Source organism: Ranitomeya variabilis, chromosome 2 (genome assembly GCF_051348905.1).
Source record: "Ranitomeya variabilis isolate aRanVar5 chromosome 2, aRanVar5.hap1, whole genome shotgun sequence".
NCBI classification, from domain to species: Eukaryota; Metazoa; Chordata; class Amphibia; order Anura; family Dendrobatidae; genus Ranitomeya; species Ranitomeya variabilis.
This window is the reverse complement of record NC_135233.1, coordinates 782,540,156-782,558,942: the sequence shown is the minus strand read 5'-3', so window position 1 is coordinate 782,558,942 and position 18,787 is coordinate 782,540,156. Positions and strand designations below refer to the sequence as shown.

General features: G+C 42.8%; 1 protein-coding gene across 7 annotated transcripts in view; it reads right to left on the bottom strand.

Annotated features, from left to right (window-relative positions):
* SNAP91 (synaptosome associated protein 91) overlaps positions 1–18,787 on the bottom strand; it is a 200,708-nt gene that overhangs the window by 118,265 nt on the left and 63,656 nt on the right. For all 7 annotated transcript variants that reach the window (XR_013221812.1, XR_013221816.1, XR_013221813.1 and 4 more), the window contains exons 3-4: positions 15,014–15,156; positions 10,454–10,529 (exon numbers count right to left, since the gene is read on the bottom strand). Coding sequence is in view for 2 of the 7 variants with exons in the window: in XM_077289805.1 (XP_077145920.1) it covers positions 10,454–10,529; positions 15,014–15,156 (219 nt within the window). In the remaining 5 variants the exon portion in view is untranslated. The remainder of the gene's footprint in view (positions 1–10,453; positions 10,530–15,013; positions 15,157–18,787) is intronic.

Sequence of the window (18,787 nt, the reverse complement as noted above, 5' to 3'; positions counted from 1 at the left end):
AAAATGGCGTCCTAAACCCGGTGAAGGGAGGTTGTTGGAGATTATGTTTAATAAAATACAGAATTTTTATGTGATTCTACTATAAAGACTTGGAAGAGTCGAAAAATCATTTACGGTAAATATTCAAGTCAACTTAAGGTCATCAAGACAATCAGGGCCATAGATATGCAACACATGGCTACTGTTCAACAAGAAGAGCGAGTGAGCGCACAAATTAAGTATTATCTTAATCAAATTAGTGCGGCTATATCAATAGCACATTTATTTAGTGTTCTTTTTTATTTATTTTTTTGGAGGAAGATGAACAAACTAAAACAAAAGAAACCGGACTTCTTGCAATTTTCTTTTGTCGTATTCACTGTGTAGAAAAGTAACTACTGTCTGGTATTGCCATTACAGTAAGTTCAAATTAAAAAAATTGTTCAGCGTTTCAGCAAAGAAATTTTATTTCCCCTCACTTGTCATCCATATAAAATATTTTTTTCCCCAGCAGCCATTAATCATTTACAGGTTCCTATGCAACAGATCTGCAATGTATTGGTAAAAATTGGATGGTATACTGTGGCTCCGTATGGCAATGGTTTCTATAGGGAGCCACAGACTTGAATGGACTAGCATCATCTGATTTACCTAAGAAATTAGGGCCGGCCACAAATTATTATTTTTTTATTTTTTTTTTACAATAATGCGGAGGAGTGGTTCTGCAGGTGGGGACCACAGACCACATCTCAGTACCAGTGCTTTCTGGCTGATGTTTTCGTCACTTTTGAATGCTGGTTGTGCTTTTGTGGCACCCCAGGAGTTCAGGTACCACAGGGGTATTGCCTTCCTCTCAGGGAGGGTAATGCCATGCCCGGAGACAGGAGGAATCCCTTTGACAGGTATTCAACACATAAAACACTGTTCTGACTCCGGGCCAGAAGGGGGACCTCTACATCAGACTTGAGGGGAGCTGCTCTCTCTGGTCAGGAGGAGGAGGAGTCAGTTGCTAGGCAGTTACAGTTGACAGTTAGTAGCAGACAGTGAAGGAGCACAGGACTTCGATCTAGAGGAGGCCTGCAACTGGGCCTCTCTAAGCTGAGCGCAGGAACCGGGAGCCCGAGGAACTACAGGTCCCGCGGCAGAACCGGAGGGCAGGAAACTAAAAGGGACTTGCCCACATAATACCGGAGGTACAGCAGTAATCAGAGTCCGGAGTCACCGTGGACAGAGACCCCAAAGAGACGGCTCAAGTTGCCTACTGTGCAGGTACTCTCCCTGGACAGGGAAGAAAGAGGACCTTGCTAGAGAGCTACAGGCAGCAAGGGACTACAGACCAGCGCAAAGTGGAAGGCTCCCAAACTGACCTGTCAAGGAGATTTTCACCTGTCTTTGGGCTGCCTGGACTCCCATCTTTACCTGTTGCCAGTACCCTGGACTGAGGCGGCTAGACACCAGTAAACCAGGTAAAGTCTGCAACCCTATTTTAGTCCTTCATTTATTTGCCGGCATTCACCATCCCTGCCAAACTCATCGGGAGCCCTGGGGACCCCGCATCACCTGAGGGAAGCGACAACATCTTTGCTGCAGCACCATTGCATCCCTTTAAGCAGCGGTGGTCACCTCTGACTGAGAACCACAGGTGGCATCACGAACTTTCATTTTTTTCACAACCCCTTTAAAGACTGTCCCTTTTACTTGGGCGCCCAGGGCCAAGGACCAGGTCGCTGCCACCGTGACCACCTCTTTAATTGCGACTGGACCCGGTACCGAGCATCCCCACTGCCCTAACGGGCGACTCACTTTCACACTCGTGGTAGCACGAGACGGACTCTACAACCCACACAAGTGGTTCAGGTAGTGCAGCTCATCCAGGATGGCACATCAATGCGAGATGTGGCAAGAAGGCTTGCTATGTGTCAGCGTAGAGGCGCTACCAGGAGACCTGGAGGTGGCCATAGGAGGGCAACAACCCAGCAGCAGGACCGCTAACTCAGCCTTTGTGCAAGGAATAACAGGAGAAGCACTGCCAGAGCCCTTCAAAATGACCCCCAAAAGGCCACAAATGTGCATGTGTCTGCACAAACGGTTAGAAACCGACTCCATGAGGATGGTCCGAGTGCCCGACGTCCACAGATGGGTTGTGCTCACAGCCCAACACCGTGGAGTACGCTTGGCATTTGTCACAGAACACCAGGATTGGCAAATTTGCCACTGGTGCCTTGTGCGCTTCACAGATTAAAGCAGGTTCACACTGAGCACATGTGACAGACGTAAGAGTCTGGTGACGCCGTGGAGAGCGATCTGCTGCCTACAACATACTTCGGCATGACCGGTTTGGCAGTGGGTCAGTAATGGTGTGAGTTGGCATTTCTTTGGAGGACCGCACAGCCCTCCGTGTGCTCGCCAGAGGTAGCCCGACTGCCATTAGGTACAGAGATGAGATCCTCAGCCCCCTTGTGAGACCATATGCTGGTGTGGTTGGCACTGGGTTCCTCCTAATGCAGGACAATGCCAGACCTCATGTGGCTAGATTGTGTCAGCAGTTCTTGCAAGATGAAGGCATTGAAGCTATGGACTGGTCCGCCCGTTCCCCAGACCTGAATCGGATTGAACACATCTGGGACATCATGTCTCGCACCATCCACCAACGTCATGTTGCACCACAGACTGTCTGGGAGTTGGCGGATGCTTTAGTCCAGGTTTGGGAGGAGATCCCTCAGGAGACAATCCGTCGCCTCATCAAGAGCATGCCCAGGCATTGTAGGGACATCATACAGGCACGTGGAGGCCACACACACTACTGAGCATCATTTCCTTGTCTTGAGGCATTTCCACTGAGGTTGGATCAGCCTGTAACTTCATTTTCCACTTTGATTTTGAGCATCATGCCAACTACAGACCTCCGTGAGATATTAGTTCTGACTTACGTTGATCATTTTTAGGTTTTATTGTTCTCAACACATTCCAATATGTAATGAATAAAGATTTACAACTGGAATAAATATTGATATCATATAACAGTGATATCTAGGATGTGGGATTTTAGTGTTCCCTTTATTTTTTTTGAGTGTCTATCTATCTATCTATCTATCCAGTACAGACCACAAGTTTGGACACCTTCTCATTTAAAGATTTTTCTGTATTTTCACGACTTTGAAAATTGTACATTCACACTGAAGGCATCAAAACTATGAATTAACACATGTGAAATTATATACTTAAAAAAGTGTGAAACAACTGAAATTAGGTCTTATATTCTAGGTTCTTCAAAGTAGCCACCTTTTGCTTTGATGACTGCTTTGCACACTCTTGGCATTCTCTTGATGAGCTTCAAGAGGTAGTCACCGGGAATGGTTTTCAATTCACAGGTGTGCCCTGTCAGGTTTAACCCCTTTACCCCCAAGGGTGGTTTGCACGTTAATGACCAGGCCAATTTTCACAATTCTGACCACTGTCCCTTTATGAGGTTATAACTCTGGAACGCTTCAACGGATCCTGATTATTCTGACACTGTTTTCTCTTGACATATTGTACTTCATGATAGTGGTAAAATTTATTTGATATTACCTGCGTTTATTTGTGAAAAAAATGGAAATTTGGCTAAAATTTTGAAAATTTCGCAATTTTCCAACTTTGAATTTTTATGCAATTAAATCACAGAGATATGTCACGCAAAATACTTAATAAGTAACATTTCCCACATGTCTACTTTACATCAGCACAATTTTGTAACCAAAATTGTTAGGGAGTTATAAGGGTTAAAAGTTGACCAGCAATTTCTCATTTTTACAACACCATTTTTTTTTTTAGGGACCACATCTCATTTGAAGTCATTTTGAGGGGTCTATATGATGGAAAATAACCAAGTGTGACACCATTCTAAAAACTGCACCCCTCAGGGTTCTCAAAACCACATTCAAGAAGTTTATTAACCCTTCAGGTGTTTCACAGGAATTTTTGGAATGTTTAAATAAAAATGAACATTTAACTTTTTTTTTTTTACACAAAATTTACTTCAGCTCCAATTTGTTTTATTTTACCAAGGGTAACAGGAGAAAATGGACCCCAAAACTTGTTGTACAATTTGTGCTGAGTACGCCGATACCCCATATGTGGGGGTAAACCACTGTTTGGGCACATGGCAGAGCTCGGAAGCGAAGGAGCGCCATTTGACTTTTCAATGCAAAATTGACTGGAATTGAGATTGGACGCCATGTTGCGTTTGGAGAGCCCCTGATGTGCCTAAACATTGAAACCCCCCACAAGTGACACCATTTTGGAAAGTAGACCCCCTAAGGAACTTATCTAGATGTGTGGTGAGCACTTTGACCCATTAAGTGATTCACAGAAGTTTATAATGCAGAGCCGTAAAAATAAAAAATCATTTTTTTTCCTCCACAAAAATGATTTTTAGCCCCCCAAATTTATATTTTCCCAATGGTAACAAGAGAACTTGGACCCCAAAAGTTGTTGTCCAATTTGTCCCGAGTAGGCTGATGCCCCATATGTTGGGGTAAACCCCTGTTTGGGCGCACGGTAAAGCTCGGAAGGGAAGGAGCACTGTTTTACTTTTTCAATGCAGAATTGGCTGGAATTGAGATCGGACGCCATGTCGCGTTTGGAGAGCCCCTGATGTGCCTATACAGTGGAAACCCCCAAATCTAACTGAAACCCTAATCCAAACACACCCCTAACCCTAATCCCAACGGTAACCGTAACCACACCCCTAACCCTGACACACCCAACTCTAATCCAAACCCTAATCCCAACCGTAAATGTAATCCAAACCCTAACTTTAGCCCCAACCCTAACCCCATTTTTAAAATTTTATTATTTTTCCCTAACTAAGCGGGTGATGAAGGGGGGTTTGATTTACTTTTATAGCATTTTTTATAGCGGATTTTTATGATTGGCAGCCGTCACACACTAAAAGACGCTTTTTATAGCAAAAAAGTTTTTGCGTCTCAACATTTTGAGAGCTATAATTTTTCCATATTTTGGTCCACAGAGTCATGTGAGGTCTTGTTTTTTGCGGGACGAGTTGACGTTTTTATTGGTAACATTTTCGGACACGTGACAGTTTTTGATCACTTTTTATTCCGATTTTTGTGAGGCAGAATGACCAAAAACCAGCTATTCGTGAATTTCTTTTGGGGGAGGCGTTTATACTGTTCCACGTTTGGTAAAATGGATAAAGCAGTTTTATTCTTCGGGTCAGTACGATTACAGTGATACCTCATTTATATATTTTTTTATGTTTTGGCGCTTTTATACGATAAAAACCTATTTTATAGAATAAATTATTTTGGCATCGCTTTATTCTGAGGACTATAACTTTTTTATTTTTTCTTTGATGACGCTGTATAGCGGCTCGTTTCTTGCGGGACAAGATGACGTTTTCAGCGGTACCATAGTTATTTATATCCGTCTTTTTGATCGCGTGTTATTCCACTTTTTGTTCGGCGGTATGAGAATAAAGCGTTGTTTTTTGCCTTTTTTTTTTTTCCCTACGGTGTTCACTGAAGGGGTTAACTAGTGATATAGTTTTATAGGTGGGGTCGTTACGGACGCGGCGATACTAAATTTGTGTACTTTTAATGTTTTATTTTTTTATTTAAAGAAATGTATTTATGGGAATAACATTTTTTTTTTTTTTTCTCCTCTCTCTCACATGTGGAAATTTTTTTATTTTTTTTTTTACTTTGTCCCAGGGGGGGGACATCACAGATCGGTGATCTGACAGTTTGCACAGCACTCTGTCAGATCACCGATCTGACTTACAGCACTGCAGGCTTACCAGCGCCTGCTCTGAGCAGGCACTCGGTAAGCCACCTCCCTCCCTGTAGGGCCCAGATGCCGCGGCCATCTTGGATCCGGGCACCTGCAGCGAGGAGGAGGTAAGAGACCCTCGCAGCAACGCGATCACATCGCGTTGCTCCGGGGGTCTCAGGGAAGCAAGCAGGGAGCCCCCTCCCTGCGAGATGTTTCCCTGTACCACCGGCACACCGCGATCATGGTTTGATCGCGGTGTGCATGTGCCGGGGGCGGTCCGTGACCGCTCCTGGCACATAGTGCCGGATGTCAGCTGTGATAATCAGCTGACACTTGGCCGTGAGCGCCGCCGATCGCGCTGGATGTACTATCCCGTCGGTGGTCATACGGGCCCACCCCACCTCGACGGGATAGTACGTCCAATGTCAGAAAGGGGTTAAGTGGGATTTCTTGCCTTATAAATGGGGTAGGGACCATCAGTTGTGTTGTGCAGAAGTGTGGTGGATACACAGCTGATAGTCCTACTGAATAGACTGTTAGAATTTGTATTATGGCAAGAAAAAAGCAGCTAAGTAAAGAAAAACGAGTGGTCATCATTACTTTAAGAAATTAAGGTCAGTCAGTCGAAAAATTGGGAAAACTTTGAAAGTGTCCCCAAGTGCAGTGGCAAAAACCATCAAGCGCTACAAAGAAAGTGGCTCACATGAGGACCGCCCCAGGAAAGGAAGACCAAGAGTCACCTCTGCTTCTGAGGATAAGTTTATCCAAATCACCAGCCTCAGAAATCGCAAGTTAACAACAGCTCAGATTAGAGACCAGGTCAATGCCACACACAGTTCTAGCAGCAGACACATCACTACAACAACTGTTAAGAGGAGACTTTGTGCTGCAGGCCTTCATGGTAAAATAGCTGCTAGGAAACCACTGCTAAGGACAGGCAACAAGCAGAAGAGACTTGTTTGGGCTAAAGAACACAAGGAATGGACATTAGACCAGTGGAAATCTGTGCTTTGGTCTGATTGAGTCCAAATTTGAGATCTTTGGTTCCAACCACCGTGTCTGTGCAACTCTACATGCCTGGTTCCCACCGTGAAGCATGGAGGAGGTGGTGTGATGGTGTGGGGGTGCTTTGCTGGTGACACTGTTGGGGATTTATTCAAAATTGAAGGCATACTGAACCAGCATGGCTACCACAGCATCTTGCAGCGGCATGCTATTCCATCCGGTTTGCGTTTAGTTGGACCATCATTTATTTTTCAACAGGACAATGACCCCAAGCACACCTCCAGGCTGTGTAAGGGCTATTTGACCAAGAAGGAGAGTGATGGGGTGCTACGCCAGATGACCTGGCCTCCACAGCCACCAGACCTGAACCCAATCGAGATGGTTTGGGGTGAGCTGGACTGCAGAGTGAAGGTAAAAGGGCCAACAAGTGCTAAGCATCTCTGGGAACCCCTTCAAGATTGTTGGAAGACCATTCTCGGTGACTACCTCTTGAAGCTTATCAAGAGAATGCCAAGAGTGTGCAAAGCAGTCATCAAAGCAAAAGGTGGCTACTTTGAAGAACCTAGAATATAAGACATAATTTCAGTTGTTTCACACTTTTTTGTTAACTATATAATTCCACATGTTAATTCATAGTTTTGATGCCTTCAGTGGGAATCTACAATTTTCACAGTCATGAAAATAAAGATTTTTCTGTAAATGAGAAGGCGTGTCCAAACATTTGGTCTGATAGAGACACACACACACACACACACACACACACACACACACACACACACACACCTTGAAATTGCAGAGCACTTTTTTTTTATTTATTTATTTTTTAAACTTTACATGAAAGCCTTTGCTCCACATCCCACCCCATAAATCTCAGGATGTCAGATTTAGAAACAAGTTAAAGCAGGTCACATCTGTATACACAGATAAGGCACCTAGATGCATCTCTCCTGATCTCTTGGGAGGTGCCTGTTCATAATTACATTTCCACGCCAATAGTCTCCATACTTGCAGCCCAGCAATAGAGTAGGCATTTTCTCTCTCCTTTAAACCACATATCCAAGCCCTTTCCACTTCTCCACAACTCCAAAATCAAAAAAAAAAAATTTCCTGGATCCGTACATTTCTTAACCAAGAATCTGCAAAACAACAAACACTAGTGCATGCCCTCATCATCTCCCAACGGACTACTGGAACCTCCTGCTCTGTGGCCTCCCTTTTACCACTCTCGCACCCCTAATCCACCTGTCCTGCCTGCTATTCCCTGCCTCTCCTCTCTGCCAATCCCTTCACTGGCTCACCATTGCCCAGAGACTCAAGTTCAAAACGCTAACCATGACATACAAAGCCATCCGCAACCCGTCTCCTCCATCTGTAACCTAGTCTCCCAATACTTACCTGAATGCAACCTCCGATACTCACAAGATCCCATTCTCTCTTCTTACCACAAACATGTACAAGATTTTTCCCGTTCTTCCACCCTAACCAAACATATCTGACTCTCGCCTACCATGTAAACCTTCAAAAGGAACCTGAAGAACCACCTCTTCCAACAAGAACCTTCATTCCCTCAAACCGTTGCATGACCAGCTCTGCCCTCACCTATTGCATCCTCAGCAATGCCTTGTAGACTGAGCCCCAATGGGCAGGGTCTTCTCTCCTCCAGTACCAGTCGATGACTTGTTTTGTTCACGATTACTGTACTTGTTTTGATTATATATACCCCTTTTCACCTGTAAAGCGCCATGGAATAAGTGGCGCTATAATAAATATAAAAATAATTTTCCTGAACTGGCTTTTTTTCGTCTCATTTAAACTACAAGAAGCAGCCCAAAGAATAAACAATGTTACTTAGAAGTAACAAAAGACTGACTAGGTGCACAGCAATGTCGCTTTTTTCAGATGTTTGAACTGACATTCAGTTGCAGCAACTATATCTGTCACATGTGAATAAAGCATTAGCCAGCAAGTATTCATTATAACAGGCGCCCTATTGTAAAAAAAATAAATATAAACATCAAAGTTTGCATTTTTGATATTATCTTCTGCAGTTTGGTAGTGAAGAGATTGCAAATAAAATAACAGTAATTATGTCCAATTTTCTTATAAGATTTGCTAGTGGAAAAAGAAAGGTTTACGACATACAGACAAACAAGGGAATTTTTATCCATGAAATATAAGGCTATGTTCAGTTGTATATTCCTCACAGCAGATCCTGCAAGGGAATGGCATCCCTAAAATAGCTGTCACTTACTACGCTGCCAAGAGGTCAGGGCTATTATCATGGAAACGCACTGCAAAAACATTCTTGCTTAGAAGCTAAAAGTAGTTTCAGCAGGTCATTGTTAAAAATCCTATTTGTCTACAGCTGACGGAAAACATTATGGGCGGCCGCAAACATTATCCAGCTCCCATTTTCCTTAGGAACAACCTGCTGTGAAAAATCCTAACAAGTCACAAAGCAAAATGTTTATATTTCCTGTAAAATAGTATGAATGGACAATATAGTATGGCATGTAGTACTACATGTGAGCGCGGTACAGGGTACATGGATGGAGGGGTTGAATACCACAACTACATGGAGCAGAAGAAACCGCAAAGAAAAACACGGCTTTCATTGCAAAAGGTGACAAAACCTGGATTCTGATACTTCAGAAAATCCATCTCGGGTCACTTATAGATTTATCTCTCTCAGAGCTTTGGGTGGGCACCTTCTACCCCCCCCCCCCCCCCCACACACACCTATACTGTTAAACTCTGATGCAGAGCAGGAAGAGACTATGGGGCCCATGAGTCGATACAGATGAAAGCAATGATGGAGGAGGGAGCATCAACTGATTCCTCCTCCCTCGTCATACTTCAACGTCTGCAATGATGTCACTCCGCTGAGATGTGCGGCGCTTCAAAAGACAAGTTCCGGATACTGGGGCAGCAGGGAACGAGAAGGAGAGGCAAGTATTGTACTTCATTTTATTTATTTAGAACATTGTGGTGGCCATAAAACTGTATTGAGGACTGGGGGGGGGGTGCATTATACTGTATGGAGGACTATGGTGGGGGCTATTATAAAGTTGTGCGTGTAGAGGATACTGTGGAGGAATTCACTGTAGGGGTATCTTCGTGTTTGTGGGGCGCTTTTATTGACATCATACTTTACGAGTGCAAGGGCTCTAGTAGGAGGAAAATGAGAGAGGGAACACAATACCACACAGAAGGTGCAGTAATAGGGACACATACAGCATCAGCGGCTCAGCATTGGGATAGCAGGTTGAGGAGATTGTGCAGGTTGTGGATAGATGGGGACGGTGCCTATAATGTGAGAAGTCATATGTGTCTTTGTAGAAATCTCTGCAGCAGAGTCCTGGTTGGAAAAAGTTGTCCTTTCGGTCTGAGCCAGATGGAAAAGACACGAAGAGTGTATGACTCGACCCAAAAGAACGTCATCTGCAAGTCACCAATAATAACTGTACTGTATTCTTTGTATAGAGAATTTTTTTTTTTTTTTTTTTTTTTCGGTAAAAGCCCTGTCATCTGCTGAAGTTCTCCTACGTCCACTATTAGGGTGTGCCACCATATTTGTAATCAGGCTTACATGGTTAGAGGCCCAATAACAAGTTTTGCCACCCCCCGAACCAAACCCTTAGCTACGACAGATAGATATACACACACACACACACACACACACACACATCCTTACCATGTGATCCGCTTTTGTCCAAAAAGTTGCTAAGATTAAATAGGGTGTTTCGCGATGCCAAATATTGGATGAATCTCTGCAATAATAAAAAAAAAGTTGTATAAGACATTGTGCTGAATTTTTTAATAGGTTTTATTTTAAAAGCACTGTTGGTCAAAATTATTCAACCCCAATTGCAACTTAGGTTTATTAAAAACTGAAACCTTTATGGTGTTTGCAATAAACCAAACAGGAACAATTTAAATGTATCAGCACAACCAATATAACAAGTGGTTTCCTCAAACTACAACCCCTTCATGCATTAGCACTGCTATGTAAAGCAAAAAAAATAACAGTCTCCTATGAAAGCCAGCTAAATGCAGAAGAATAATCATAAGATCCCCCTGGCTGTCAAATCAACCCATGGCGCCTCGCGATCACATCACAGAGGCGTGACCTCCCCTTGTAGGCGTGTGCTAAATGCCTCTGTCAAAGATTGACAGCGGTATTTGATGTGTCAACTGCAATCAGAGCGAGCCGAGCCCACGCCCGTTAGATGATGGCTGAATAGTTCATGTATCAACCAGGAAAGATGCGGGCTCGACTTGTGAGCCCGCATCCAAGTCAGGGACCCGACATAAGAAATAACTGTACGTCATATTGGGAAAGTGTTAAATCTCACTAAAGATTTATTTATTTTTAAATCGGGTCAAGTTTCTTAGGTTTTGTTACTGCGTGGTCTCTTATGAGATCCGGCTCACCCATAGAGAGAAAAGTCATTTATGTCGTATTATATGTAGCACTCCGGCATACTTATTTTCTATAACTACATGCATTTTATTGGATGTCTGGATATAGTATTACGGTATATTATTCATAATTAGTTTCATTTTCTTTGAATTACTAATGTATGCGCTATACACATCTATAAGAAACAAAACGCCAGCTCACCAGGCAGCCTCAGCAGGTGCACGGAACTTCCACGTTGATCCACGTAGTATTGAGTAGAAAAAAGAAAGAAGGGGTTCGTTTCAGCTCCAAAGATGTTTTTTTTTAAATTCAAATCTTTAATTAGTCCATAGTAAAAACAAACTGAGTAACTCTCCATGGCACAGTAGGAAACGAGCAACGCGTTTCTATCTTACAGATCTTTATCAGAGCTCTGATAAAGATCTGTAAGATCGAAACGCGTTGCTCGTTTCCTACTGTGCCATGGAGAGTTACTCAGTTTATGTTTTTACTGTGGACTAATTAAAGATTTGAATTTAAAAAAAAACATCTTTGGAGCTGAAACGAACCCCTTCTTTCTTTTTGCTATACACATCTACCTCTGGTGACATTACATTATGAATTCGTCCTTTTCCTATTATACTATTTTTTTTCTCCCTACAACACTATATGAATTGAGATTTTCAGATACGTTTACATAAATCTTCTGAATCAAAATATAACTACTCATTTCTTGGTGGATGTTTGTAACATTCGGTCTAATACAAATATTTAAAATATTTTTAGAGGTCAATTAATCTATATGCTTCTTAACTATTTTTGATACGTTAGGTGTTTTACAAAAACCCGACATCTTGACATACATATATGCACAGTGTCTCTAATCAGGAACACATTCGGAAAGGTAAGAGGGGGAGGAAACTCCTACACTAATGGGATCCTATGAAAATTCTGGAGTCCAATCCAAGGTATACAAAACAAAGAGGCCAAAATGTTATAAAAATTACAAATAGTATTAGAACAGGTTAATATTCAATCAAGACAAGCAATACATATGATGGGTAAGGGTAAAATGACAGAGGTGGGCAGCTCCGGCAAACTGTAGTGATACAATATTGATACAATATTGCTGGTATGAGAAAAAGTGCATCATTGGGGCACCATATATCCTCCAGAATGGTTGCAGTGAGGGTAGTGGGGCTACAACTATGTGTGCCTTAACAAGTAATGACTAGTGTTGAGCATTCCGATACCGCAAGTATCGGGTATCGGCCGATACTTAGCGGTATCGGAATTCCGATACCGAGATCCGATACTTTCGTGGTATCGGGAATCGGAAGTTTCCAGTGTATGGTTCCCAGGGTCTGAAGGAGAGGAAACTCTCCTTCAGGCCCTGGGATCCATATAAATGTGTAAAATAAAGAATTCAAATAAAAAATAGGGATATACTCACCTGTCCGGAGGCCCCTGGACTTTACCGCCGTAACCGGGAGCCTTCTTTGCTTAAAATGCGCGTGTTTAATGGTTTCCGTGACGTCACGGCTTCTGATTGGTCGCGTCGCGGTCACGGTCACATGGGCGGCACGCGACCAATCACAACAAGCCGTGACGTAATTTTCAGGTCCTGAATGCCTAATTCTAGGCATTCAGGATTTGAAAATTACGTCACGGCTTGTGATTGGTCGCGTCACGGTCACATGGGCGGCACGCGACCAATCAGAAGCCGTGACGTAATTTTAAAATGCGCGCGTTTACTGCCTCCCGTGACGTCACGGCTTGTGATTGGTCGCGTCGCATCACAAGCCGTGACGTAATTTTCAAATCCTGAATGCCTAGAATTAGGCATTCAGGACCTGAAAATTGCGTCACGGCTTGTTGTGATTGGTCGCGTCGCGGTCACATGGGCGGCACGCGACCAATCAGAAGCCGTGACGTAATTTTAAAATGCGCGCGTTTACTGCCTCCCGTGACGTCACGGCTTGTGATTGGTCGCGTCGCATCACAAGCCGTGACGTAATTTTCAAATCCTGAATGCCTAGAATTAGGCATTCAGGACGTGAAAATTGCGTCACGGCTTGTTGTGATTGGTCGCGTCGCGGTCACATGGGCGGCACGCGACCAATCAGAAGCCGTGACGTCACGGAAACCATTAAACGCGCGTATTTTAAGCAAAGAAGGCTCCCGGTTACGGCGGTAAAGTCCAGGCTGTGTCGGAGAGGTGAGTATATCAATATTTTTTATTTTAATTCTTTATTTTACACAGTAATATGGATCCCAGGGCCTGAAGGAGAGTTTCCTCTCCTTCAGACCCTGGGAACCATCAGGGATACCGTCCGATACTTGAGTCCCATTGACTTGTATTGGTATCGGGTATCGGTATCGGATTAGATCCGATACTTTGCCGGTATCGGCCGATACTTTCCGATACCGATACTTTCAAGTATCGGACGGTATCGCTCAACACTAGTAATGACATATCCCAGCCAGTTAGGTTAGCACAAGTAATGGTGACCACACATTCTGCTCCCAAGTACTCCACCCATAATCTGCACATGATTATTCCTTTAATTTAAGATAGTCCCACTACACAAAAACATTATAAACAACATTTCCCACATGCCTGCTCTTTACATCAGCACCATTTGTAGAATGTTTTATTTTGTTAGCATTTTAGGGGGTTTAAAATGCGAAATAATTTCTATTCTTTTTAAGTACATTTTCCCAATTTTTTTTTTTTTTTTTTTAAAGGGACTTTAGGGGTCCTATATATTGGAAAACCTTCAAAAGTGATACCATTTTAAATACAGCACTCCTTGACGTATTGAAACTGCTATCAGGTAGTTTATTAACCCTTCAGGTGATTTTCAGGAATTAATGCCAAGTGACATGACAGAAATGAAAAATTGCATTTAGGCCACCTAAAATGTCGCTAACTTCTGAACAGATTACTACACCCGGCAGAATCTAAGGGCGTTATTTGGTCATAAATTGCCACGGTAAACATCAGGACCACACAATCATGATCTCAGGGTGCCGATGGAGATAGGAAGAGGAAGACCCCAGACTGTTAACCATTTCTATAATGTAGTCACTATTGACAGCAGCATGTAAAGGGTTAAACATATGGACGGTGCCTACACTGATCGTGGCTAATGCAGCAAGTTGTCAGCTTTAGTGTACAGCCGACAGCTGCTGGATTGTCACCTGCATGGGGAGGCTATTCTCTTATGTCTCAGGTCAGTAAAAGAAGGATTGGCGGTCACTAAGGGGTTAACACTACAGGACTAGGTGTCTGGTGCCATGTAGTCCTTCTGCGCTGTGAAACCACACCCCCATCATCTATCAGCAGCTTTCTGTCAACACACAGTGTACCCAAAAGCTGACAATCAGTAGGGGAAATACACAGCTCAGCATTTGAGCATTGCTAGATCTGAAGCAGAGAAAACTGACTATCAAAATGATGGCTTGTAATTGTAATAGGTCACGTGATCTAGTTACAAAAACATAGCACAGGTTACAAAAAAAAGTTCTATATCTTATTTTCACACAGGTAAAAATATTTCAAATTGGAATTGGACAATTAATGTAGTGTTAGTGCATGATACTAAGGGCAAGTCCACACAGAGGTTATTTAAACCGCAAATGCAAAATACATTTATCAATACAACAGGAATTGACATGCTGCAGTGTGGTAGAAGCTTCCCAATGGAGGTCTATGCAGATGAGAGTTGTATCTGCACAAGCCCCTTGTGGATCTTCTCTTACAGTACGGATGACATTGGAATATAGATTTTAGTTACATACACTATCACAAACAGCTGCCATAAATGCCTGAATAATATATATTCCTACCTCATTACCATGGACCATCAGATGATGAGTTGTGACTAAGGCTTTGAACACAACCACCCAGCTGCTATTTGTGGCTCGCTCAAACAATGTGTCTGCCATCTGAGGGATATTCACATTAGTCTCATTGGTAGCTTGGATCAAATCTGAAAAGCAAGAAAGAAAAGGATGTACTCCACAACAAACACATAAGGTTCATAATCCTGAAAAGCACAGTGGACGGCGTCTGTGCAGTCCTTCAGAAACTCCCTTGCCTTGTTCACACTGCATTACATTGGTCAGTCTTTCACATCCGTATTTGTCAGTGCTTACGTCCGAACCCCCCCAAAAAACGGGATCTGAGCGTATACGCCGCCAGGACAGTGGAATATAATGGTGCAGTTGGAGTCACCGTGTGTTGTGTCGTGCATCATTTTCAGGTGTATATGCCTACTGGAGGCAGACACCCAAAAGTAGTAGACGTCATGTGGGTGTCCGCCTCCAGTACACGTATACACCCAAAAGTGATGCACGACAGCACATGTCAACTCAGTCTGCACCTTTATAGTTAATGGCCCCAAAGGCATATGCCCGAATCCTGTTCTGTAGGGTGTTCGGACACAAGCCCTGAAGGGACCACTGAACGTGGGGAGAAGAATGCACTGTGAAAGGGGCTTCATACACCTTCTGATTGTTACACCCTACGTTTTGGTTTGTAAATACCGATGTAAAGCTGCATTCACACTTTAGTATTTTACAAAAAGTTTGATACCCAAGGTTTCTTTGGAAATTATAGAAAACTGAAAAGGAGCCTAAAAGAGCTGTAAAGACATTATCTATATGAATGGCTGGAATATGCATTACCTACACAATGGCCATAGTAATACCCATCCTCTATACTAAACAGGTAAGGAAACCAAGCATTAATAGTTTGCAAATAAAATCTTTACAATGGTCTCCAGATCTCCAAGCATCAGCATAAATCGTAGGTCCTTCCATTTCAGGCTGGTGCACCACTTCAACCTTAGCGTAACCTTACAATGGGTCTCAGTAAGAATCATTTATTACTTACATTAGGATCCCAGTGATCTGACAGTCACTGACGAGCCTTTGACCATATTCAGTAGATATCCCGTGAAAGCAGGATGCAATAAAACCCTGTTAAAGCGGGGATACACAACATGCAGAGTGCGAGTGTCTTTGCGATATACAACAATCTGAACACACATACACTACGGTTCCAAAGTTTAGGGTCACCCAGACAATTTTGTGTTTTCCATGAAAACTCATACTTTTATTAATCAAATGAGTTGCCAAATGAATTGAAAATCTAGTCCAGACATTGACAAGGTTTGAAAAAAAGATTTTTATTTGAAATAATTTTCTCCTTCAAACTTTGCTTTCAAAGAATGCTCCCTTTGCAGCAATTACAGCATTGCAGACCTTTGGCATTCTAGCAGTTAATTTGCTGAGGTAATCTGGAGAAATTTCACCCCATGCTTCCAGAAGCCCCTCCCACAAGTTGGTTTGGCTTGATGGGCACGTTTTGCATACCATACGGTCAAGCTGCTCGCACAACAGCTCAATGGGGTTGAGATCTGGTGACTGCGCTGGCCACTCCATTACAGATAGAATACCAGCTTCCTGCTTCTTCCCTAAATAGTTCTTGCATAATTTGGAGGTGTGCTTTTGTCATTGTCCTGTTGTAGGATGAAATTGGCTCCAATCAAGTGCTGTCCACAGGGTATGGCATTGCAAAATGGAGTGATAGCCTTCCTTATTCAAAATCCCTTTTACTTTGTACAAATCTCCCACTTTACCAGCACCAAAGCAACCCCAGACCATCACATTACCTCCATCATGCTTGACAGATGGCGTCAGGCACTCTTCCTGCATCTTTTCAGTTGTTCTGCGTCTCACAAATGTTCTTCTGTGTGATCCAAACACCTCAAACTTGGATTCGTCTGTCCATAACACTTTTTTTCAATCTTCCTCTGTCCAATGTCTGTGTTCTTTTGCCCATATTAATCTTTTCCTTTTATTAGCCGGTTGCAGAAATGACTTTTTCTTTGCCACTCTGCCCTGAAGGCCAGCATCCCGAAGTCAACTCTTCACTGTAGATGCTGACACTGGCGTTTTGCGTGTACTATTTACTGAAGCTGCCAGTTGAGGACCTGTGAGACATCTATTTCTCAAACTACAGACTCTAATGTACTTGTCCTGTTGCTCAGTTGTGCAGCGGGGCCTCCCACTTCTCTTTCTACTCTGGTTAGAGCCTGTTTGTGCTCTCCTCTGAAGGGAGTAGTACACACCGTTGTAGGAAGTCTTCAGTTTCTTGGCAATTTCTCGCATGGAATAGCATTCATTTCTAAGAACAAGAATAGACTGTTCTTTTTTTCTGGCCATTTTGAGAGTTTAATGGAACCAACAAATGTAATGCTCCAGATTCTCAACTAGCTCAAAGGAAGGTCAGGTTTATAGGTTCTCTGATCAGCCAAACTGTTTTCAGCTGTGCCAACATACTTGCACAAGGGTTTTCAAGGGTATTCTAACCATCCATTAGACTTCTTACTCAGTTAGCAAACACAAAGTACCATAAGAACATTGGAGTGATGGTTGTTGGAAATGGGCCTCTATACACCCATGAAGATATTGCATTACAAACCAGACGTTTGCAGCTAAAGTAGTCATTTACCACATTAACAAGAGTGTATTTATGAATCATTTAATGTTAGCTTCATTGGAAAAAACGGTTTTTCTTTAAAAAAAAAAAAAAAAAAAAAAAGGAAATTTTTAAGTGACCCTAAACTTGGAAACGGCAGTGTATACATGTCCCTAATGTACAGTCATGGCTGTCAAGAATCCAGAAATTGACAATGGGCATTTTTTGGCTGAAACAAGTATGAGGGGTACTGTGTGGTTAATACTACCAGGAGACTGAAAATGTCAATTTGATAAATGCCCCAAAATACTCAAGATTTTTTGTTTCCCACTCTTGGATGTGGTACAATGTAACAGAGCTGTGCCATGACAGAAAAGGCTGCCATCAGCTTTAAAAAAAAAAAAAAAAAAAAAAAAAAAAAAAAAAAGAGGGTTCACTGTACTCTCCACTTTTATCAGGCTGCTCGGCACACCAAACCATCGGTGTTCCTGTACTGCCTGCCAATTAACAATATAGATTTCCATTTATATTATATCTCCTAGGTCATTAGCAGAATGCTAATAATAGAGCGTAACGAGACAGCAGAGGCCACCAGCGCAATGTAGTCTCTGTACAGACTCACATATATCCTCATTGTACAGGCTGCTGGAAGAAAACCACAAATCAGAGAGCATATTACAGAAAAATAAACTACATGCCCCCCAATACGCCCAATCTAACAGCACTTCAACACGGAGAACACCACAGGGCACCCAATTGTTCTAGTGAAGCCTTAATGCCAGCCCATGGGAGCATCTTCATTTAATATAAGAAAATGTGCAAGAACAGGAACCCAGAGCAGCTCTAACAAGGTTACATTATTGTTTAATCCCTGTATATCCCCTATGAAGCGCACTGCTAAGGACTCAATAGCGCCTCCTCAGGTAGGCTGAAATCCATTACTCAGCCTCCAATTACTAGATAATCCAGAATCCATTTCCACAGCGCAAGCAATTCCCTGATGTGGGAACAGAAGCCTGCCAAGAGCAAGCTGCTGGTGAATCAGCAACACCTCCAATTAAACGCAGCAGAACATTGAACGGTTAAAGAGAGGAAGCATCACCTCATCATTACATGCTCATTCGGCAGGAGAATAC